Source organism: Adelges cooleyi, unplaced genomic scaffold, assembly GCF_023614345.1.
Source record: "Adelges cooleyi isolate 19-005CV unplaced genomic scaffold, UGA_ACOO_1.1 ACOO_flye_CR_arks_rails_tigmint_CR_PRNA_23, whole genome shotgun sequence".
Lineage (NCBI taxonomy): Eukaryota > Metazoa > Arthropoda > Insecta > Hemiptera > Adelgidae > Adelges > Adelges cooleyi.
In genome coordinates, this window is record NW_026095893.1 from 6,583,443 (window position 1) to 6,609,018 (window position 25,576).

Below are 25,576 nucleotides of genomic sequence, written 5' to 3' on the forward strand. Positions count from 1 at the left end.
ATGATGTAAGACAATTTGTTTGTCCATCGCGTTTCCTTTGCCTTTAATCCATAGTTCAACTAGTTTTAAACTACGAAGATTAAACAGTTTAATTTAAAACTAAGAACAATAACAATACATAAAAAAAAACACTGTTACACGAAGGAAAACATACAGATACAATTATGAAAATTTTAATTAAACAATAGTTAACAATACTATTGTTTATCTATCTCGATGTCATATGGTGATAGGTGGCCCTTCTGGTATCTGGTTCTTCTCATGGATAAACTGTAGTTCAACCATGGTTATTGATTATTCTGTGATACAAATTACAAAAATTTGAAGAAAAACAAGGCCATGGAAGGGGCGACTGCCCCCCCCCCCTGAGGGCGCCTCTGGGTGGAGTGTGGACAAATCAGTTATCACAATCATACATTTTTAGGAATTCATTGGAAATTCAGGTGGGACCGTCCCGTCCCGCTACTAAAATCAAATGTATCTTACTTTTTGTTATATAATATACAAAGTAGTATAATATTGTCTATGACATCGAATAATTGTCCTTGGCGATTCTTGGGTGCTATTACCAAAATACTTACTAGAATATACGGACTTTTTTTGATATACACAATATTAGTGACCAATAAAATCGCAAAGAGTGATTCCTTTAAAAATATCGAACCCGAACTCATATTGTGTACGGTCAGAGCTTAACGCAATGTACTTTGGACAAAGCTAATATTATTATATAGTAAAAGTTGCTTATGCCAGGCGACGGGTCTCGGGGGACGTTCGATTTCGCACGAAAACGTCCGTCCGCGCGTCACCGGTTTTCATAGGTCTCCGATGAATTGCAGGTAATGGCCCTTCTTCTTTTACTACCGGCATCTCGTCATAAAAACCTATACCGAGAGAACAAAACAAAAAAAAACCAAAGACAACAACAGTTGCATTTCTTGTGTCAGACAACGGAAATCACGTACCGAATTTTTCACCGTACAGAAAAATAAAACGACCACCGAGTTGACCGCATAATATTACCGCATGGTCGTTCTGTTATTGGGATCTAGTGAAAAACGACAAATTAATAATATTAATTATAACAATAATAATATACATGCTATGTTTATATAAAAAAAAAAAAACACTTATAATACTTCACGTTGTGTTATTATAATTGTTTGTGGCCGAAGATTGATGATGGATTATTTAATCAAACACCGCGACGGCAAACGCGGTCTGGGGGGCGGCTTCGGGTCAAAGGCGAAGAAGGCCCGGTAGCAGTTCATGGATTAACGGGCGGTGTGTTTTACACAAAACAAAATCCAAACAAACAATAGCGGCAAATATGTATAGTAAAAAAAAAATTAACACCTATAAAAAAAAAACGACGACGTTTCATGCGATCCGTAACGGAATGTTAAACACGTATACGGGATAAAAATAAATGAGATCAACGACGCGCTCTGCAGTCATTCAATATATTTTATAATAATAAAAAAAATGTATTATTATTACCCTATAGTTATAATAATATACCCAATACAGTCGAGTAAAAAAAAAAACTACCGATAACAAACTATACAATATTAATTCGGCGTTGTGTGTTAACAGTTTTTAACCGCATATAGGTACCGCCGCGTTTTCCACAATATCGTGTATCAATGTACCTAATATACTGTAGTACTAACAAAACGGGCCGTGTCCAAAGAACAGTAGGTATAAGATATTAGTTGACAATCAATAAAAATCCAAATAGGTAACAAAATAAACAGCTAATAACATATTATATTTTATATTAATAATAATAATAATGGTATATGTACCTATGATATGTATTATTCATGATATTATATTGTTGGAATTGGTGATTTTATTATGCGATGAAATGTAAATAATACGCTCGTGTCAAATTCAAATTTTGAGAGGGGGAGGAGGAGTTGGTATCATTTTTTGAACTGCGTACTAGCTCACACGAGTTTGCGGTAGCCGTAATGGTCACTAGAGAATACGCGATACCTTTAACCGGCGCAGTACATCCGACAAACACTTATACATTGCACATACTTTTACTTATACGTGAACATTTTGAGTGTTGTACGGGATAAAGGCGAAAATGCTTTAAGAAAAGAAGAACCGCGCCTCGTAACCTAATAACAAACGTATGCGCGGGTAGGTTGTGGGGGGCGGTGGCAGGGGTGAAAGCGTGAGGGGATGAAAGTGCCGAGTGGCCGCTACCGCCCGTTCGTGAAGATGGTCCCGTGGGGACGAACACCGCTCGGGCAATTTGGTCAATTTGCTTGGTAAAAGAAGAGAAGAAGTATAACGCTGCGCACATAACGGGGGAAACCGTTGTCATTGATAATTCCTTTTCTCTTTTTTTTCTCTTGTACATATTATATATATTTATACGTATGTGAGTGTGTTTTTTCTTTCATTCGACCCCAAATACACTCGACGCTAACGTTTTTATTCCCTCCGTCGTCAATCACCTCGAGGTGTGCGTATGAGTAACTTCGTTTACTTGGCCGGCGCAAAGACGTGACCCTTTGAAACGGAATTACATATATTATTTAATATTATCGCCGAAGTCCGATAACGAACGGCCATTGCGGATTATTGGCTAGTTTAATCTGAAATCGACTTTTTGTGTATATATATATATATATATAAATAATCATACAATCCTATTATTGCTAGTACTCTCACCGGACACACGGACTTGGGGAACAGTTCAAAGACTCAAAACTTTAGAAAATACCGATTATACACATTAAATTCTTCAACACTGTTACACTTACCATATAAATAACGACAGGTTACATAGAAAAATGTTATAGAAAAATATTGGAAATTGTACTAAGAGTCTAGGAAACTAATTAATACAGAACTTTAAAAAAAAATAAAAACTTTAAAGCTCATTTGCCAAAGTTAAGTTAGGTAGGTCCTAAAAGAAATATATTAAACATGGTATTTTCTAAATGATCATATTGTGTGGGAGATCTAAACAGTTTTATCAAACAAAATAAATAAACAAATAAATTTATCAAAAGTGTCATACTTTTTTATATGATTATTTATATTACTTTATGTGTTTTCCTCTGATAAGTATAAGCTATAAAACTTGTAAATATTTTAGTTTAATTCCTACAGTCATGTTACTTATACCTACTGTGCACGCTGTCGTAACACATCCAATAAAGAGTGTAAATAAAACAAAACGGCGGCCCTCTACCGCTTAAACATAATATATAAGCGGATATGATATTATTATCATTATTATTATCCTGGAGAATACCTACTTTTGATTAAACGAATATACACCGTTCGGACGCAATTGATTGTGTGTTGGCCGGCGGAAATGTCTCGGCAGACGAGGGGTCAAGTTAGCCTCTAGGGAAATCGGCCGACATATATACATTCATATTATATATACCTACCATCGTATATTATTGTCCCCTTAAAAACAAACACGGGCGACCAGGTCTTATTAATTTAAAATCCGTTTTCTTCCAATAACTTGAGCGCGTTTAAGTCAATACAACTTACCTATACACTCTTATATGTATATAATCCTATACTGGAACAAGGATATCATTTATTTCATTTATGTGATCGAACGATAGCTATATTTTCTGCAGAGCATCTGCTGTGGAAATTTCTGTTAAAAATGACTTTTGCCATCGCACACGTCGTCGCCGTCGACATGTATGTTTGTCCATTTGTTATATATTTTTTTCCATAACGCGAGAATTCTAGTTTTTTTTTTTTTTCTCTTGTACTTACAGATCATTCGGGTATATAGAGATTTATTGCTACTGTGACGCTCTTCTCGTGGTTCGGCTGTTAGAGAAATAAACGATACGATCGGTATAAAAAAAACCAAGCATAATCCGTTTAACGATTCGTAATACCGAAAACGGCCGCGATATGTAATATTATTATAGCGTCGAGGACGAAGAATGGTAAAAAAATCCTGTATATATACACCTATTATTGTCTACTGCGAGGAGCAGCCTAACCGGTAACGCGGTTCTCATAAACACATTAGGTACCGACAGTTTGGCTATGCCGTTAGGACGCTTTTCGCTATTTTAAGTCTAAATGTCTTAATTTTTAAAAGCAATGCCTTATTTCCAGAATAAAAACGAATGTTTATTGATAATAATTACACCTTGTACATTTTTACTTAAAAAAAACATACAAAGTATACTTTTGCTAGACTTTTATCACGAGCCGTCTTACAAGAATACTTGAAGAAAATTTTTGTTTGAACAAAAAAGGGTCTTATATGAACTTAGCATTGTTCGTGATAAATCATACAATTAAAAAAGTATTTATCCAAAAACGTTTGTGTCTTTACGCAATGAACATCAAATCATACATCCTTGCGGAAAACGGAAAGTTCAATTCTACATTGACAATATTTTCCCAAAAATTACATTGACCTTTCTTTATTCTTAGTTTATATATTATAATACACCAATAATTGGTTACAACCAGTCTAGGACAACATTGTAATACATCTAAAAGAAAATTATGTACTACTGATGGACAAATTGTTTTTCTATTTGTTCTACATTATCTGTGTAGGTACTCTAGTCTTCAACGCGTACTTATACAATCGCCATTAACCATCTGATGGTAAACATATAACCATGCTGCAGACTCTGCTCTGCAATAAATTGTTCTGTATAAATATCCACTTCGGTCAGTTTTTCCAGAAAAGGTAAAACGTTTCATATCCTACAACCGTCCGTATAGATTGGCAAAAATAGCATCGCCTTTTTTTCTTGAAGATTAAATGGTATTTTATTGATATACATAAAAAATAGTAGCCCGTCGGTATACACTTCGACGATTAATTACAGTAATTAATGGCAAATTGAGTAATAAAAAAACATTATCTTTCTTAGTTCTCAGAATTTTATCTTCTCGATTGTAAAAAAAAAAAGTTAGTAGATAATTAAAAAAAAAATAATAATATGTAATAACTTTGGTTAGTTGTTTTACCAAAAATAATGGCTCGCTATACTCAATAACTTGTTATATATACATGTATGGTTTTCAAACGAATTAAGAATTTCGAATGTTTTGGTGATAAAATTGCTTCTTTGCGACAAATTGGGTTCTCTTATACGACCTGTGATGGTATTTTCACAACACCGAGTTCTTTTGCCGTCTGCTTTTACATGATATAATATGATGCGATTGCGGTTTAATACTGGACCGTCTCCAAAAAGTTGTAGCTAAATCTACATTCAATACCGCGTCTCCACGGTGCTTACATGGAATGATGAAAAAATACATACCTAACATAAACGGACATTATAAACGACGATAGAGCGTGTGCAATATGATTTCCTACGGCGTATACCTATACAACAACCGTGTGACTCGAATAACGTTTAAACGGCGCAGTGTCCATATAAGTCGCGTCCGGTTTCCCGGTAATACGTCCGCCGTGCACGGTGTATAGTGAGAATAATAATATAATGGCAATAATAATTAAAACAACCCCCGGAGACGACTCGCGCATTTTAAACGTGTCGCTTTTCGTGGAAAAAAAAATAACAATAAACTTTTATTTTCTCGGTCGTTCGCGCGACGAGGTGTATAATAATTAGGCGGGCGTATGTCGAACTGTCAGTTTAGGTACTAAGATAATAACCCATACAATCGACACAGGGACACTACGATATTTTACAAGCGAGATTGTATTTATTCATTTTATATATATATATATATATATTTTTTTTTTTTTATTGTCTCACAGGATACTCGAGTTGAGGAAAGAGAAGAGTCGCGATGCGGCTAGATCGCGGCGGGGCAAGGAGAACTATGAGTTCTACGAACTGGCCAAAATGCTACCCCTACCAGCGGCCATCACGTCCCAGCTGGACAAAGCGTCCATCATTCGGCTGACCATATCGTACCTGAAGCTCAGAGATTTTTCCGGACACGGTGACCCGCCATGGACCCGAGACGGACCCCCGTCGGCGTCCAAGAACCTTAAAGGTAATTGAATAAGTTGTTAATGTATCATGTTGAAAAAAGTCATGTCGGTTTCCATTGGGGGGTGGGAACACAACAAATCCAATTTGAACAAAATCGTTTTTCTAGCCGTAGAAAAGTATTATAATTACTGTACTCGTCTGGTTGTAACCTAAAAACTACGGTAGGACATACTTATTTTGAAAAAGTAAGCATTACTACGCTATACCACTATAACACTGACATATCTTCACTATAACGTTTTACTTCGTTTTATTAGCTTTATTGCAGGATTTTTCTTTGGCTACGATTTGTAAAATATTACATAAATCATCGCGTCATGACTCATGAGTTTTAGTGTTACAGAGTTTAAACAAAAATATTACATTAGATGCTCAAGTCATGTCATTCATAACAATTCCAACTTTTTTAATAATTATTGAGGTTAGCACACTTGGATATTGTTGTATAAACTGTTGCGGTTACAATGGATACAATATAATTTATGTATATTATACTTAAGCCGCAGCCATCGGTATACCACGTGTACCGATATTATATATTGATCGTATATTGTTGTAAGGCTTTTACCCCATCCTCCCTTGAATTTTAAGTCGAGCGTTTTCAATTTACATCATTTAAAGCAGCAGACGATTGTCCTGGTCTTGTCGGATATTTACTTGCTTGTCCCAGCTACGTTGCTTTTGACAATCGCTGATTTAACGGATCCAGTTTACTCAGCACCACCGATTGAAATCAAGACTTTACCCCATCCCCTCCCCCCCCCAAAAAAAATGGCCATGTAATACGGTGAAGCGGATTTTCGAGCAGATGGTCGAGACGCAGATAAAGAAAGAAAAAAAAGAAACTTTACACTCGACCAGCATTCAATTAAAGGGCAGAAATGTCAAAAAGGGGACAATAACGCTCTACGTATAATTTCCAACGTTATTCCTTGTTTTCTTTTCCTCTCTATCTTTTTTTTTTTAAAGAAGAAGAACAGTAATGATAATGTACGCTTAAACGACGTTTATGGGGCGATGATGTTTTCGAAATGTTCCAGATAACTAATTCGACCGTCATAATAACGCGACTCCCGCACCGGGCGCAACCCCTAAAGGAATAACAAAAAAAAATCATAATGCACTCAGTAATCGAATTTACATGAATCTTCCCTTTTTTCTTGCCACGTGTACTGCTGCTATGTTGGTTAAAACAAAATGATGTCGTGGAATGTGTCACGACCATCAATTGAATCATTTCCATCGTATTACGTTATATGACGGAGCACGAGCGGATTAAGCATACTATACACACATGTATAAAATATATTATACATATATAACAAAACAAATGTCACAATCGAATTTATTACAACTCAAACGAAGGGTTTACTGCATGAATGGTTCAAGTGCAAAAACATATATTTATTTATGATAATACAATAAAAAAAAAAATAGTAAAACGGTTGAATTTGATTGAAAATTTACATGAAAAAAAACGGATTTGGCCTGAACGACTGATTCGATTACCTATGCTATGACTACTATACATATTTAAAAATGGCAAATATATTTAATTATTATCGGGGTGTTCTGCTATAGGTTCCTAGAGTCACGTATTCTCAGATGGTCTTAAGTTTCCAAGTTACTCCTATGATTATTGATAACATATTTTCAACAACCTTGCCTATCGTGGTAGTTTTTTTTAAATCAGACTATCGTGAGTATGAAGAATACAAAAATAATACTTATTGGAATTCCTAGGAACTCTAACCGTGAGGGATCATAAAAAGTTTACAAGCGTCATGTACGACAATGTATAGCAATATTTCGGTCTTCGTAACTTGTACTACTTATGTATATAATAAGAAACTTTTAGTAAAATATTATTGTAGGTATAGGTAGTGTTTTTTTTCTAAATAGGTTTAAAGGGGCCAGAAATTTAGAAACTACTAGCAATTGTTTTTGTGTTTAGGGTTTTATTTGTTAAGCATACAATAATGTTCAAGACAATAGTATTTTATTAAAATATTGCGAGATGGGCGATGACTCAAAATTATTTTCCAAAAGTAATTTCCACTCATTATTTTACTTATCATGAGACGCTTTCAGTTTTTCAAACGACTAGGACATTTTGGTCTTCGGGCGAAGCCCAGACATGTCCAAATGACCACTGCGAACGTCAATCAAGAAACGAATGGTAGCGAGTACTCGCGATAGATAATTCGATTTCTCATTTAAACGCACATTGGTCGGACGGTCAAGTATAAATTAATTTACCTCCACCGCAAACGTTTATCGAATTACCCATACACTTGTCGTCGGGGGAATTGCCGGCGGTTGTCGACAGCGGGTCAGTACTAAATTGCGGCTGTTATATAGTTTTGCCCGTCAGATGTCCATGATTCGAAAACGGAAGCCAATAAAAACACCATAAAGTTTATTATTATATTATGGTTTTGATGGTAATTAGTCTGAAGTTGCAACTAAAATTCCAAACTGAAAACAATGACTATAGGCGATTATAGCGAGCACGATTGATTTTATGTAGGTACCTATTGTATATTAATGTTGACGTTTATTATTTAAAAAAAAAACTGTCAAATCGAACGGATCGGGTATTTTTCGAATTGACATACGGATTTTGTCCTCGAAAAATTAGCATTAACATAATATAGTACGGATGAAGTCTGAAGATTATTTTTCGGTTCATTTGACTTGCGTAGCACCGCCTCCGGGTCTAGACAGGAATCGTGTTGGAATCGCTTCGACGGCGCACTCTTCGCTGTAATAATAATAAATAATAATAGTAATAATAAAACGTGCGACCGGCTCACAATACGGATCTAACTAGCTAAACACAGCCACCGTCGTCCCTTGTCAACACCACGGCTATATTATATAACATGTATAAAAGCGAAAACTATAGAAAAGAGGGTGGGTCGTGCCGATTCAGTTGACGGCGACGGTATGTGTGATTAGATTAATAATCCACACGGCACTACCCCTGAAGTCTGAACGTGCTCTACCGCCTACCATACACAATGAAATTTGCGTACATTATAAACGAACACTTTGTCGCCGAAAATTTGCATGCCTAAGAGCTGGTGCACACTTAATAGTCTGTCGGTATATTATTTTTTCGGAGGAGGAGAGGGCGTGGCCATTTTATTTTATTATGACGAATAAAAAAAAAAAAAAATTATGTACGATATTTCCGTAAGACACCGTCCGCCGAATATTATAACTTATAACCGTCACTGATGAGCTGCCGTTCAATACGGTTCGATATTTTTATTTTTCATCGTCGATAGATATCGTTTATTTTTGTTAACTCCGCCTGCATTGTATTCGACTTGGTCATTATTCTCTTGAAAATTTGCCGACGATTACAATAATATAATCGCTCACAAACAAAAAAACTAGTCCAAAACATTAACGAGACCGGAGACTACGAAATTGCATGCATTATTTGTAAAGAAGGGATAAAAATCAATAGTTCTTTTAAAACAAATAGATACTTTAATAAAAGTTCTACATTAAAAATGTTCAATGAGAGTTCTAATTAATATTTCTGTACCTATTTCAACGTTAATACTAAATAAATTTAGTTTATCTAGACTTTAAAACAACAAAAATTACTTTCAACTATGTTGTATAATAAATTAACTAAACTAATAAAACGTCCAGTACCACTCGGTCTTACGATTTCTAAATTTAAGATTCTCTATGCTATGGTTATCTTATTCTGCAGAGAATGTAAATAAATACTAAAAGAGTCAAATGGTTATTGTACTACATTATAATATTACTAAGTAAGTATAAAATCTAAAAATGTAATGGTTAGATAAGAATTTTGACTACGTTTTTACTTTTATTGTTTTAAAACTAAATTTTTAGGCGAACAATGTAGTTGTATGTCATTTTTATTTTAATAACGATCCAACTATAATCGTTTATTAATGGATATTGTAAAATACAAATTATCGGGTATACTTTACAAAATAGGTAAAACACAGAACGAGACGATCAACCGAAAAATTGTAATATATAATGTCTTAAGGAATTGTTTCTAATGAATCAGTTGATCACTTCATTAAAACAGTACACCGAAACTCGGTCTTGTTTCCTAATTATGTAGGCCTAGACAATGGCGAAAATACTTGGTTAGTTAAATTGCTTAAGGCGTCTGCGAACGCGCTAAAAGAATTCATCTGTGCCTTTTTTTTTAACAACGTTCATTGTCGAGTGAAATTCGTTTGAATAATCGATTCGAATTAAAAAACCGATACCGTTTGTCTGGTCGTGTAACGCTAAATCATTTCTTCGGTATCGTTTAATTTTTTTTATTTCCCCATCATTTCGGAGGTCGTGTTTTGTTCTCTTTCATAGTACAGGTATCATTCGGACGCACTGTGAGAAAAACTATGCGAGACGTCCCCGCGCCGACGCCGAGCTTTCCCGACAACGGCCGCGGTGACACACACAATGGGCTATAAAACCTAAATAGAAAAAGGAGAAAAATAAAAAAATATATATAAAAACCTTACCGAACGGGAACAACAAGCGACAGTTGGTAGTAATTCATGACTCGTGCCTTGGAAAAATGACAATTTCTTCCACGGCTGTCAGCACGAGACTCTCGCGAGCACATGCCCATTGTTGGCTCGAGGACTCATCTCTTCTCCACGGTCAATCATCCGATCAATATTTTCTGACCATCGTCGCGGTAGCAATTATTTTGATTATATATAGGACCCATCTATATAATATTATATATATATACCTGCCGGCTACCGGGCCAGGCGAAAACACTATACACGAGCGATATACGTTATTATTGTACACATACTCGTGCATAGACGACAAAATATTATATCAAATCCCGCTGCTTGCTTCTTCTCGTACGTATCTCTGTATACCTGTATACACTTTATACCGACCCAGGTGTAACGTGATAATTCCAATCTGTCAAGAGAGCGTTTCGAAATAAAAAAAACTACTTACTACCCATACAAATATACAATGCCGAAACGTTAATGTAATAATAATCATAATGGGTCGTAAACAATTTCGTGACCAGTAGGTTAGTACTGCTGTAATATACAATTTTGTCTCTCGTGACAATAATATCTAGATAATAATAACCATATTATATTAAAAACGAATTCGCTCCAACCGCGAGGAAACTCAATTTGCACTTGGAATAAACAGTTTTAGTTTAAATCGTAACATGTTTTATTCGAAAGTTTAACGATTTATTTATTTATTATGAAACTTAAAATGATTTTGTAAACTATGTTTGCCAGCCTATCACACCACATGATAAAAAGTTTATAATGGCAGTAATAATTTAATGACTTCAACAAAATAAAAACAATATCATTGTTTCGTTTCCGAAAATAATTTGATGTTAACTCTAAAAAAAAATTATAAAAATAGAATAAGTAATTATATTTTGAACGGAAAAAAATGTTTTCTGTATGGTTTTTTTATTCTTAACCAACTGTTCAAACAATCAAACTTATATTTTTATTAAAAACACTTTAGTGCTATGCAATTGCAACATCTAAACTAGAACTTGAGTCTTGAAGATTTATTTACTTTAATTATAATATTGAAATCTTGAGCCAATAATAAATAGTAAATAGCAATAATAATACGGTATTTGGACTGTCCACCTGTGTACTTAAAAGGAACTTCCATTCCCCAATATTCTCAAATAAAATATTTAGGCTTATTATTTGTTAAGCGCATTTCACTACTATCAATGAATGCACTGCCTATTATTTCTTACAAGCCTTGTAAAGGTTTAACAGTATAACATATTACATTATAATATTATTAAGTGCGGTAAAATTTACCGGGGTGGCGGCATCGTTGCTGCCGGGCGTGAACATATTTTCAAATGAATAATCATAATTATTATTATTATTAGCGGCATTATAATTTCGTATTTACAGTGTCTCAATAACCGGCAAACGAGATTATTCTGTTGACAATATTAATAATCATAATCATAATATAATATTTTCATCAAACAAACCCCGCCCGATGACAGTGTACCGTTTTAAAGCGAATTAAAATCGTCGCCGCCCTCAGGCTTGTTATGGTTTTACAAAGAGGATGAGGGAAGATTTGAGCTTGGGGAGAGTTTAAAACGCAACCCGACTGATTGCCGGGCGCGAGTTAACCTAGTTAAAGACCGAAGGCGAGGGGCGGGTTTATAAAACAGTTTTCCTCTCGTTCTTTTTATAAACATTTTTGCGGTTTCAATCAGCCACCCGCAAAATAGGGGGGTTTTGGATTTGTTAAGTACACACACACACACTCACGCTCCGTTGGTTTAAGTTAATTTGGATAACAAAGGTGCCTGCTCACCCCGCTTAAATACACACAATGTATGTATTATATATGTTTTATACTATCCATATATACATTGATGTTATATTATACACGAGCAAGCGAAAAACAAATAAAACGTAAAAAAAAAAAGTATGTGGAAAGCCTACAGATTTGGATCAACGTTTCTTGCGTCGTTATAGACAGCGGTCAATCTTACATAATAGTTGTGTATGTTAGTTCACCGGATCGAGGGTTTTCCGGTCTTAAACCCAAACGACGTGGTTACTGAAAAATATGATTTCAATAATAGGATATATAAAAAAAACCTAGTACAGAACCGACAAGCGCGACGGTTACATATTATTTTTCAATTAATTTTCTTCACCTTAACTCGATTCTACGCTTTAGATCAGCGCATATATTATGTATCAGCATACAGGCAATGATAAACGGCGGTTGCGATAATCATAAAAAACAATACTCAATACTTTTATTTTCCCTGAGTACTCATTTGAAAGTGTTCATTGTGTTAAAAACTAAAAAAACATTCGAATCCAATAAATTACTAATAGGCTAATAGCATTAATTGAATTGTACTGAATACTCTAACCTATATAACCTAACCAAACCGTACAAATGGAAAGAAACGTGTAATATTTTTGAAGGAATTGCCACAAAAATGTTGGCGAGCAATTCGAAAAACTTATCTCGCGTTATAAACGTCATATTTGTGGAATACGCATATATATATATATATATATTCCACAAGTTGGCATTTTCCCCTTGGATAAAAAGACGATAAATAATTGTTGACACCCCGAACACATGTGTGGCGGTAGTCCCTATGGGACGACTTTTCTCCGGCACGACAAGGCAATACTTCATAGTTTTTGTTGCCGGTTATAGTAGTCGGTGTGATATTAGTGCTCCTATACAATATAATAATATGAGACATGACGGTACAGCAGTTACTCGTTGGCCGTGTGACGTTTAAATAGTACCGGAACGATGGGAAATCTAATTCTATACAAAATATTAAACCATAATAATATATTGCCAAACTAAGATATTATAAACTATATATGTATTCAACCGATTCTTTTATATTTATATTAATATACAGAGCTTCCAAAGGAAAAGCAAGTTTTCATGTAAAATAATCGTGTCGCATAAAAAAGTTTCTAATAATATCATAATGATTCAAAACTTGGGAGTCTCGTTGCTTTTGCAGTCAAACGTATTTGCCATCATAACTATAATTATTTTATTATTAGAAAATCAATTGTGGACATATGTATAATATATTTTATTAATTTTGTATTATGTATTTATTATTGGACAACGAGCACATGTTTTTATTTTATAAATTCTACTTGATAGTAACACCTATCACCGTTAAAAAGGGTTGACACTGGCAGCTATCTAATTTTAAGTTATTTCGATTTCGTTTATGAGGTATATAGTACGGTGGCGGTTATCATATACATTTGTACAAAGGGGTTGTGGTATATTGTCATGATAATATTATATAAGTCTATACATGTGGACTGTATATTTTACACACACATGCCGTATAGCGAAGCAGTATAATAATAATATGTTTGTACAAAGTAAACGATCAAGTTAGCGGCTTAATGAAAGTCGATGTAGGGTAAGGCAATAGTAAAGTGTTGTACAGCCATGACGGCCGCATAGACGACGGACATGTTTACTCGGTCCGGGGATTAGGACTGGGGATTTTTTTTTTGATTAAACTGAAATGTATTTATACTTGGGGAGATGTCGTCACGAGGGAAACTATATGATTTCGCGTGCGTTTAATGAAAATATATATTATGTGAGCTTGAGCAAACACCGTGCGGGACTTCTTCTCTCTATTATTTATACACACAGTTAAACCGGGCGATTTTGATGACAGCCATTTGTATCGTTTTGTTTCAGGAACCTCAGCCCGTAACAGATCTCCTAGTACCATAGCCATGGAACTGTTCGAACAGCACCAGGGAACGCATATACTTCAAGTGAGTCTCTCTATACAACATACATAATAGCACATTATTATGGTATGTGCATACAGTTTTGTTATATTGACAATTTGTGTTTTAATTTGTTCATAGTCGTTGGATGGTTTCGCGTTTGCATTGGCTGCCGACGGTCGATTCTTATACATATCAGAAACCGTGTCTATCTACTTAGGTCTTTCTCAGGTAAGCATGTTTTACTAAACATAAAACCACTATCACTAGATAGCGAAACAACTACATTTAGATAACTGTAGACGGTATCATATGCAAAAACAAAAAACAAGCCTATACAAGTGTGTTTAAGTCTCCCATTCCCTTTTCCTTGTCATTATTTGTTCTTTGGAAAATGTTAATAATACATCCGCCAAAACACTTAACGCCGTACTATAAACATGCATATATTAATAGTTAATCAGCTTTAATTTAAACTTAAACGGCGGTCTGATATTATTGCATAACTAATTGCAAAGAAATAAGTTAGTTAGTGGTGGTTTTACAAACGAATGGTCGGACGTCCTAATTGAAATATCAAATATTTTAACAACATTGCTCTTAGTCGACCACTCGACAACGGTACGGCCGTAACATAGTATACTGATTTAATAGATGAACCTATTATAGTTTTAATTCTATACAACATTTTGAGAGGATATCACACACATATTTTTTAGGCATACGGGATAGGGAATTTTTGAAAGACCTACAGTTTAAACTTTAAAAAGGCTTAAGCCTTTCGCTGTATCAGTTCTATACTAAGCATAATAGCGAGAGTGCTTTGTATAAAGACAATTTGTTTATTCGGAGTGACAGAGTATAGCAGGTCACGTTTAAAATAGTTTTATACAAAAAAACTATATAGTGAAAATCCAGACTGAAAATAGTACATTTCAAAATTAAAGAACTTCAACTTAAGCGTATCAAATATATTTTCAATACATAGACAATTTTTGCCATAGTTTCTTTTTGTATTTTAAAACCAAAAATAGATTTGATAAAAACGCCTTTAAGGGAATTTAAATCGAGGTCAATGGTATTTACTTTGATTTTAAAATGTTTTTAGAACATGTTTTCTGTACATTATTATTTATTATAAATCCAGTTATCCAAATGATTGTGGGTTGCTATAAACTATATTTAATACTTTGTAAGTAAGAAGGCCAAATTAAGTGTTACAATATACAAGTCATCGGATCCGACTGGTTATTTCATCAAACCATAATTAACATTATTAATATATAGCTTTACCGGGCAAGTTTTTTAGTTACCGCGGTTCAGGAGGTTTTCTCCTTTTGGGGGTTTGCCTAGAAATTAAGACGAGGTGTTTTATGGTGTGAAGGTAGGTAGGTAGATACGGCCAATCGGTAAAAGTCGACGGCCTGTCTACTGAAATCAATTCCCCCCCCCATCTCCCTCCCCTCCATTTACCTCCCCGAGTACGTACGGCCACGTTGATGCGTGCGGACCACATCAAAAAGCGCAAAACCCCGGGTCTCCCCCCGGTGTCGGCCTTTGCAACAGCAGCGGCACCACCAACATAGCTATTGATTGTGTCGGTGGCAACGGCGGCGGGCGACTATCCGCGTCCGGAATTACGAATGAGGAACACGCTCGCACGGCTCAAGTGTACGTGAGTCGAATTCGAGTCTGAGGTGCCGGCACCGGAACCCGCCCGCTCGGCCTTAAAAACCCGTCAAGCTCTCCCCGTACGACCTTTCTCTCTGGATGCCAACCATGGGGGGGTTGGGGATAACCGTGCGCAGCACCCCCGCGTATACGGTCTAAATTAACGGTATTCGGGGGGGGGGGGGGGTTGGAGTGTAACAATGATGGACGATGCGAATTGAGGTTTTTTTTTCTTATTTTATTCCTCTCTCTCTCTCTCTTTCTCGTACGCACACACACACAGGTTTATAATTTATCCCTTCCCCTTTCCCACTGTACACCCGCAGTTCAATCTACAACTAGCCGCACTGTCCGCAATACCCGTGTGCCGGACAAACGTATACCTATTATAATACTATATTTGATTTGTCGGGGTTTTTTGTTTTACAGGTGGAAATGACCGGAAGCAGCGTATTCGACTACATCCACCAGGCGGACCATTCCGAATTAGCCGAACAACTGGGACTCGGTCTTAGCCAAGGCCAAGGAATGGCATCGCCGTCGCCGAGCAGCGCCGGTTCCGAAGAAGGAAACTCTAACGTGGGCACGGCCAACCCCGACGGTAAGCGATTTCTCACTACGTACAGCCCTCAAGCGCCGCCGCCGTTGTGGTGGTGCAGTTGTTATGCGTTTCACGTGATTAGCCACAAGGCTCTCACCCTTGGTGTTTTTTTATTAATGCCTCGTCACGCCGTACGAAACACTGAAATCCAATCCGATTTATGACCAAAAAACCCAAGAAAAACATCCAAGTCGGGGAGAAAATTAGTTTGGTCCTTTTTTTAGTGCGACCAGCACCGCTAGAGCGTATCGGAGTTATTTTATATGTATATATATATATTTATTATATACTATATCTAAAGAACTCTGCAGGAAGCTATGGCTTACTGTGCTGTCGCGGATCTCCATGTATTGTAAATATTATAGCGTTGCTCGAAGGGCCGTTATCCCTTTACTTCCGTGTACATTGCATTCGACTGCATGCACAGAAAATAGAAAATTATTGTATTGAAAAAATGTTTAAGCAAAACATTTCAGTTTTTTACTTCAGTTGTATAATTCTAACCAAAACACATTTCTAATAGAATATTTCCATTTAATGTTTTAACAATATTTTTAAATTTATTTTTGAAATATTTAACCTCGAATCAAAAACTAATTTTAGATTGTTAAAAATCATATATATGTACAATACTTGTAATCTGTATGGGATAATTATATGCGAACACAGTAGGTACATACTACGTATGTTGCGATAATCAGCGCTTATATGTTTTTCAACCGCCTTTAGGCTAAATAGCTATATATTAACGCCTTAGGCGGAGCTCGAAGCGGTCTTGAGGAGACTATAATATATCATAAAACACCAGTGTTCAAAAAAAAAAAAAAATGGAAAAATCATTTATGGAAGCTAAACCGCATTTATCCCAACCTTTTTTGCGTAACAGCAAGTTGTTTCCTACGAAAATCCATTTTTTTCCACTTACCGGCCATCGGCTTATTCTATATATTTGTACGAAGCCAGCGAGTGGATGCTATAATATATCCAGTGGGCGTGTAGGGAATCATGGATCATTGGTTTGGCCGCAGACGGTCGTGACTGTACGCGATTATCGCGCGGACACACCATTCATTGAAATAGGATGGATCCCATGGCAATAAACATAAAAGGTATCTGGTACCTCTATCACCTATGTACAGTGTTATGGCGAGTAAGCCCACTTTAAACGCATCACGTCCGACACAAATGAAAAGTAATAATTAAACGATTAAAAAGTATAAACCATTGCTTTTTTGCTTTTTACTATTATTATCTATTTCGAGGATTACTATATTACCTATATAAATTGAATTAATATGAATAGCCTTGCGTTTTTTGATTTTGCTTACAGTGTCTTCGGTGATGTCGTTGTCCAGCTCGAACGCGTACAAGGGCCTGGATAGGGCGTTTTGCATCAGGATGAAGTCGACGCTGACCAAACGCGGTTGTCATTTCAAGTCGTCCGGATATAGGGTGAGCATCACTGATACGTCCAAGCACTATATTGAGTGTTCCGTCTAGCGAGTTCTGGGGCTTACACATACATATACCTATATATATATATAACACACACATTGGGTTTTTCTCCCGTTTTAACGAATGCGACCGTACTTCATAATAATATACTTGGGGTGGTTGCCGCGTAATTTCCAACTCGAAATCCAAGAAAGGGTTCGCCATAATTGTGTGATCTCATGTCTAAAACAACCGCGAGCGAGTGCGTCATCCGTCGCGCACGACGTTTAATATAGTATATAATAATCACAACAGGATCGAGTTCAAATACCAACACTCCAAGTCCCTTTCCCATATAATTTTAACCCTTTTTTTCTATTTTATTGCGACAATAGTGTCTGTCGAAACTGGAAACATGCTAATAATAGTTGCCTAACGCCCCTGCAATGACAAGCAACGCGATATTCCCAACGGTCGTATCTCCGAGTTCCTAAGAACGAGATCAAGTGATGTATCGCTAGAACTTAAAACTACAAGTGGGCTCGTATAGTCCTAGTCAAGTGGGTCATGTGGTAACGCTAAACAAACGGGGTAGTTGCAATTTTCAAACAAAATTATTTAGGCATTTTAACTGAAAACTTTTAATTATAAGCAATTTGAATAAAACACAAATTAAAATAGGGTCTCTACTCTCTAGTTTACGCTATTATTCGACTTATGGAGCAATTTAGTTAATTGATTTTATCTGTCTCCAATATTTACAATTGAACCTTTTAATATTGTCATACTCGAGTCTTGCCTTTTAAACAACTCTACAATAACTTTTGATTTTTATACACAATTAGTAAAATACATGTTGTTCAGATTTGCACCTGTAATAAGTCTTAGAGAAAACGCGATTGCCATGGCCCATGTCCATCTCGTTGTTACTTATCCGCCGACTTGATGTGTATTTCTTTATTACCTAATATATGTTTTATACGTATTGCAAACATTTGAGAATTTTAAGATGCGCTTGTAAGTCGATAATAAAACGAAACTCAACCGTGCGCTATGCGATACAATATTAGAGGTAATGTAAAATTTATAATTATATAATTTGAGTACAACTATAAATTTCGATAAGAAAAGTAAACGGTCGGTCAGTGACATGATAAAGAGGAAAAATTAGAGGTTCCTATATATATATACGTGTGTATAGTGATTGTGCGTGTACAGAGACGGTTGATTGAAAAGAAAACATTGACCGACGTCTGAACCCCAAACGAGAACGCGATGATTCACAGAAACTGCAACTCCGGAAATTAGCTCTCTTGTTCTCTCATAAATGTGGCATGAAAATAAATTTATTGGACTCCACCCCCGTAATCTAATTGTAACTCGTTTATATTTTCGACCTGGCTCGATATGTACCGAATACATACATAATAAATAATAACAATACAAACGCGGTGAAAACGAAACAGAAGTGTAACATACCTATTTCTAAAACCTCAATAGTGGGTTTGATAAAGAACAATAATAATTTGCTTACATTGTCGGTCAGTCACCGAAAAACAAAAGAAAACCCAAGTCGGTTCATACGCAATGCGTGTAAGCGGTCACATCATGACCGACGGTACGTGTCCCGTAACGTCTTATAAATGTCCCATAACGTTTAGCCATATTCATGTACAAATATATACCTCATATACATGCATATGACGTATATTCTGTGTCCACAAAATCGACCACAGGTGACAGTTGTGCAAGCATGTGTGGCGACAACTCACAACAACCAAGAGAAAGCTATACACAGTTACAGTATCTGGGGTACCGTACCGGTTAATATTATAACACCTATAACATTACCTACATAATGTTATAATACAATGATAATTATAACAATAATGCAGAATTCATAATAGCTCCTATACATTATTATTTACACGCTTATAGTATGTATGTTATTGCTGGGAATAGAAATCTATAAGGAAGTCATTCGAAGAGACCCGAATAAGAGTCTACCTCAATAGGTAGAATAATATTATAAGATATAGCTAAGTCGATAAGTGTAAAATTGTTTGTAAAATCATTACAATATTATATCTATCAATCTGCGGCTTGGGTCAATTTTACTTAGTGACAAGCGTGAGTTAGCTGTTAGACAACTATATTGACATGTAAATTACAATATTATCCTTAACATTGTTTGAAAAAATTGCACTCTTTTAAAAAAAAAATTTGAGATTGGCCTAAGTTGCGGTGTGTGTAAAAACTAAAATATATAACTATTTATAAATGAATACATATGTGTATGAAATCTATACAGTTTCGGTGGATCTATACACAAGCGACAACCGTTTTACAAAAACAACCGTGAATAATCTCACTATATTATAAGTGTCGGGGTCCCCACAAATCAATCCGAAACAATATCTACAGTCGATGGATTTTTTCCCCCGCCTAATCATATTTAATGTCTTCGACGGAACATCTGGATTTTAAGTGTGAACGATTCGGATTTTCTGGACCAACGAGTCTTAAATACGCTACGGATAGTTTTCCACTCGAGACAATCTTTTAATGAGCCTAATTAATTAAGTGTCCGTAAGCGGTTTTACCGATACGCGTTTATCTGTCGGTCGCCTTGTCTTATTCCTATATAGATGTATAGTATCTTTGTTCCGATTAGGCGTTGAATGAACACAATGGAAATGAGTTCGGACGCGTTTCATTCAAAATATTATATTATATAATATCGTAAAATAATATAACATTATGCAGGCAACCTATGCATCGAGTTTTCCGGAGAGGCCAGAAGAGCCCTAAGAAAATAATTAGATATTCGCTCCGCATATAGAACTCTATGTACGGTTTTATGGTTTTATATAGGTATTATGTAGTTTTTTTTATAAACAAAAAAAGTACACACACACACACACACATGTCAAATGACCAGGAGTAGACGAACGAAATTGAATGGGGACAGACAGAAATATAGTATAAATATTGTACAAGCGACGGCTGCAGAGGATTATGACCGTCGCCGGGATGTACAAATCATATCCGACAAATCGTGATGAGTTTACGTGAAGAGAAGAACGCACCTCTGGTGCCGGGAGGAGGTTGTTCTTTTTTATGTCAATTACGTGGTAGAACTCTTGATGTCGCGTTAACCGTCGTGTCTTTCACACGCCTGCGCAACCGCAGTGGTAATTTATTACAATAATAATAATAATAATAAAATGATAACGCAGCGCATGTTATAATAATATGTAGACATAAGTGTATGTACCTAGGTAATCTACACGCACAAAACGACAATATCGCGCGCCATATTTAGAGGCACGACGATGTTGGTCTATGATATACATATATAACATGCATATAATATGCATGCACCTAACTTGTTTGTATGGCTTTTATTATTGAAATTGCGCTTTGTCCGTCTACAGGTGGTGTTGTTGGTGTGCAGACTCAGGCCGCAGTACACGTTCTCCCACAACCGCAAATGTGCGCCTCCTCTGCTGGGCGCCGTGTCCCTGGCCATAGCCCTACCGCCGCCGAGCGTGCACGAGATCCGATTGGAGACCGACATGTTCGTCACCAGACTGTATTTTGATCTCCGAATAGCTCATTGCGAACCCAGGTACAATAATAATATGATATCATACAAAATGGTCTAAAACCTAATACCGACTTTCTTCCTGTACAAGGGGGCAAACTTGGATTGTTGAATTTAACAGGGCAAATACCGCGCATAATGATGTCACGTCCAAATGAGCCTATTAGAAATTTCTATTATCGACTAAAGGGCCCAATCTTTAAATTTACTGCGGTAGTCGCGATAACATACAAGCACCAATGGTGTTTTTACCTGTATAACCATCATAGGCGGAGATCCTATTTAATATATTTAGGGGGGCTTAAATTATAGGTATAGCAAACAGACCCGCTGGGGCTTCGCTCCCACACCCCCTGACAACAAGAAATTTAATTACACAATTACTATAACAATATTATAAATTTATTATCCTATTACATTTTGTAGCAAATGTATTTAAAATATTTTCACAGTTTAATGCTTTAGTGATATCCTTTTCTATACATAAAATTGAAAGTTCATTAAATCGGGTTTACTCCTTAGATGTTCTTAAATATTGCAGAAAAACTCCTCTCAAATGTAGCAGAGCTAAAAGGAATTGTTAAAGCAATTTGGAGCATTTTATCAAAATTAGGAAACACTTGAGGTGTAATATTCTTTTTTAAATCTTCAATATCTTATTTTTTATTGTACAATGCTGTGAAATTTTTCTTTAATTAACAAAGGAAATAATTAATTTTTGGGGGGGCTTTAGCGAGAGTGCTTTGTATAAAGACAATTTGTTTATTCGGAGTGACAGAGTATAGCAGGTCACGTTTAAAATAGTTTTATACAAAAAAACTATATAGTGAAAATCCAGACTGAAAATAGTACATTTCAAAATTAAAGAACTTCAACTTAAGCGTATCAAATATATTTTCAATACATAGACAATTTTTGCCATAGTTTCTTTTTGTATTTTAAAACCAAAAATAGATTTGATAAAAACGCCTTTAAGGGAATTTAAATCGAGGTCAATGGTATTTACTTTGATTTTAAAATGTTTTTAGAACATGGTTTCTGTACATTATTATTTATTATAAATCCAGTTATCCAAATGATTGTGGGTTGCTATAAACTATATTTAATACTTTGTAAGTAAGAAGGCCAAATTAAGTGTTACAATATACAAGTCCTGTACAAGTACAATGCTGTGAAATTTTTCTTTAATTAACAAAGGAAATAATTAATTTTTGGGGGAGCTTTAGCTACAAATTAATTATTTGGGGGTAGGAGGGCTAAGCCCCCGTAAGCCCCCTCGATCTCCGCCAATGATAACCATATCTAAATAATTATAGACATTTTGATTTTTAATTAAATTTAGCAATTATTGAGTTATTTAAGCTTGTACCAAACTTTTCCAAAAGCAAGTTATAGTCATAATGACGGAATCGATTTACGTGCAACATTTTACATTTACGACACTAAGAAATTAGAAAATATACCAACACTATAAGTCGATAATTTTTTATTATGAAAAAATACGTTCCCATCTGTTTTGACCACACCAACTAGTACCTAGCTATTTCAAAATAATCAAACATTTGAAATGTTAATTAAAAATATAGAATTGCAAACAAAACGAAATGCATATACCTATAAGCTTTTAAGTAAATTTTTGGTTATTTTTATGTCAAAAACATTTTCTCTTGCATTTGTATGACGATCGCTATTTGTGTAACGCCGGTTTGACATTGAGCTAAATTTAGTTTATTTTGAATAGGTTTATACATATATAGTAGGAATATAATATTGAAATTGTTTAATTTTTGTGTGGACAGGGTAGCGGAAATACTTGATTACACGGCGGACGAACTGACCGGCATGAACTTGTACACCCTGTGTCACGGCGAGGACGTGAGCAAACTTAGAAAATGTCACCTAGACCGTAAGTATACATAATATAATATTATTACTTTTATTTACTCTAGCCGGAGACCTCATCGTTAGTAGTGCAGAGAGTATAATAATATGGTGGCCATTATTACAGGCGCGCGATCGGGAGCTGATATTATAAATTATAATATATTATGTTTAGAGGCGCATAAAGTATGCGGGTTGGGTACTCGGGTGTATACATAGGTATATAATAATATATTATATTCCTTAATCGTAAGTGTGTGTGTGTTTTTAAATGGCGGTCGACTGTACCTATTTATTTATTTAGGTATATATAAAACGATTATATTATTATTTTCGTCAACAATGTACATCCTACCTACTTGTATGCGGTACCATATAATTGAGTTAAATGACAACCGGAAGGGGTAATCAGCATTCAGGTCGCCGACGCTTTTTGTTTCTTTTTTTTTTTTTTTATTACTATTTTTCTTGTCGCAGTTAAACCGTCAACGACTGCTGTTGTTGGTGGACGATAATGCGCGTCTAATGGGCAAACGGTTAACAGGAGGACGGCAAGGGCGGAGCTTCCGGTGCGATACCTGTCCGGCATACACGATGGTTATGATGAAGTGATTGTGTGATGTGCCTAATATGCTCACGTCGTGTGATAAATCTTTAGGGAGGGATCGCAGCTGTGTGTAGGCAGTAGAAAATGTATTATTACAGATTATATTACTGCATAGGACTTCTATTTGGGGCTTGGGGGCTTCTACCACAAGCTTCTAAGACAATGATTAACTACTACAGCGGTCACTGGCCATTATATGTACCTACCTATATTAACCACTATGACATACATTTGACGCTACGACCAGAGAAGCGCAAAATAAATAGGCTAGTCAGTATTTGTGGGGAGCATGCGACAGACTTATGACACATCGATATCGTATCGAGGACTTAAGGGAGATGCTCGATTCATACCTACCTATTAAGTTTTGCTAAGTCTATACACTATAGACTATAGTGTATAAGTTAAAATTGACTCGCACTGTACAATGTAGGTACACGGCCATGTACATGTCTTAGGTATATTAGTTTTTTTATTTACTATATGTTCGATATTGAAACAATAAAATGACGTTTTCGTTTTTCAGTTATCAACAAAGGTCAAATGATGACCCATTACTATAGGGTGATGAACAAGAACGGAGGGTACACTTGGATGCAGACTTGCGGCACGGTGGTTTGCAACTCGAAAAACGCCGAAGAACAAAATATTATTTGTGTAAACTACGTGGTCAGGTAATAAAGTGTTCTTTTTTTAGATATTTTATCCCCACGCGCTGCAATTAGGCGTGTCTCCTCGTTATGTATTCACAACGCTTGCTGCCGTCCCGGTTTTATATAAATAAATGAAATAAAAATTAAACAAAAAAAAAAATAAAATTCTAAATTTTATAATATATACGAGACGTACTTGTGCGCAGAATATTGATGTGGTGTATTTTTTTTTTTCCAGCGCCCGAGAATATGACAATTTGATAATGGACTGTTGCCAGATGGAAGAACACATCAGGCAAAGAGCGGTTAAGAGAGAAGAAACCGGCGGCAACGACCCGGAAAACGGTTCGCCGGGCGGTGACGGTGGCGGTAAGTACAGCTATATTGTCTATTACAACTGCTGTGGTCTCTGTTCTCCAATAAATGTATCATTAATTATTATATAAAAGTTTAAACTTCAAAGTATCTATAGCAAAATATAGGTACCTGTGTTGCGACCGCTTGGAATAGATAAATACCTAATCGAAATATAGCATTTACTGGGATTGTCATTGTTTAGAAGGGGCGGCTTCTGGTGTACTGTTTGTTTTGGAAAATTTAGATGGATGTCTCATTCCCCCGCTATTTAGGTGTGACTCCCAAATTTTCTTCTCATTCTAAAACCATCACGCGTGGACATAATATGCTTTTCAAGATTCTCGTTCTCAGTTCTTTTTTTACCAAGCCTATTACACGTCTTGTCTACGTAAGAGCATCAATTATATCAATTATATTATTATGATATCATATTCACCATTTACCCTCCCCTGTGTTTCACTCCATA

The 25,576-nt window shown here is 35.8% G+C and overlaps 1 protein-coding gene across 2 annotated transcripts in view; it reads left to right on the forward strand.

The window, feature by feature from the left end:
• The window catches only part of LOC126836232 (protein trachealess), a 120,946-nt gene that overhangs the window by 93,184 nt on the left and 2,186 nt on the right, over positions 1-25,576 (forward strand). For both annotated transcript variants that reach the window (XM_050569457.1, XM_050569458.1), the window contains 9 exons: positions 5,759-6,000; positions 14,265-14,344; positions 14,441-14,530; positions 16,400-16,571; positions 17,902-18,023; positions 21,443-21,636; positions 23,412-23,518; positions 24,627-24,774; positions 24,992-25,122. In XM_050569457.1, the coding sequence (XP_050425414.1) occupies positions 5,759-6,000; positions 14,265-14,344; positions 14,441-14,530; positions 16,400-16,571; positions 17,902-18,023; positions 21,443-21,636; positions 23,412-23,518; positions 24,627-24,774; positions 24,992-25,122 (1,286 nt within the window). The remainder of the gene's footprint in view (positions 1-5,758; positions 6,001-14,264; positions 14,345-14,440; positions 14,531-16,399; positions 16,572-17,901; positions 18,024-21,442; positions 21,637-23,411; positions 23,519-24,626; positions 24,775-24,991; positions 25,123-25,576) is intronic.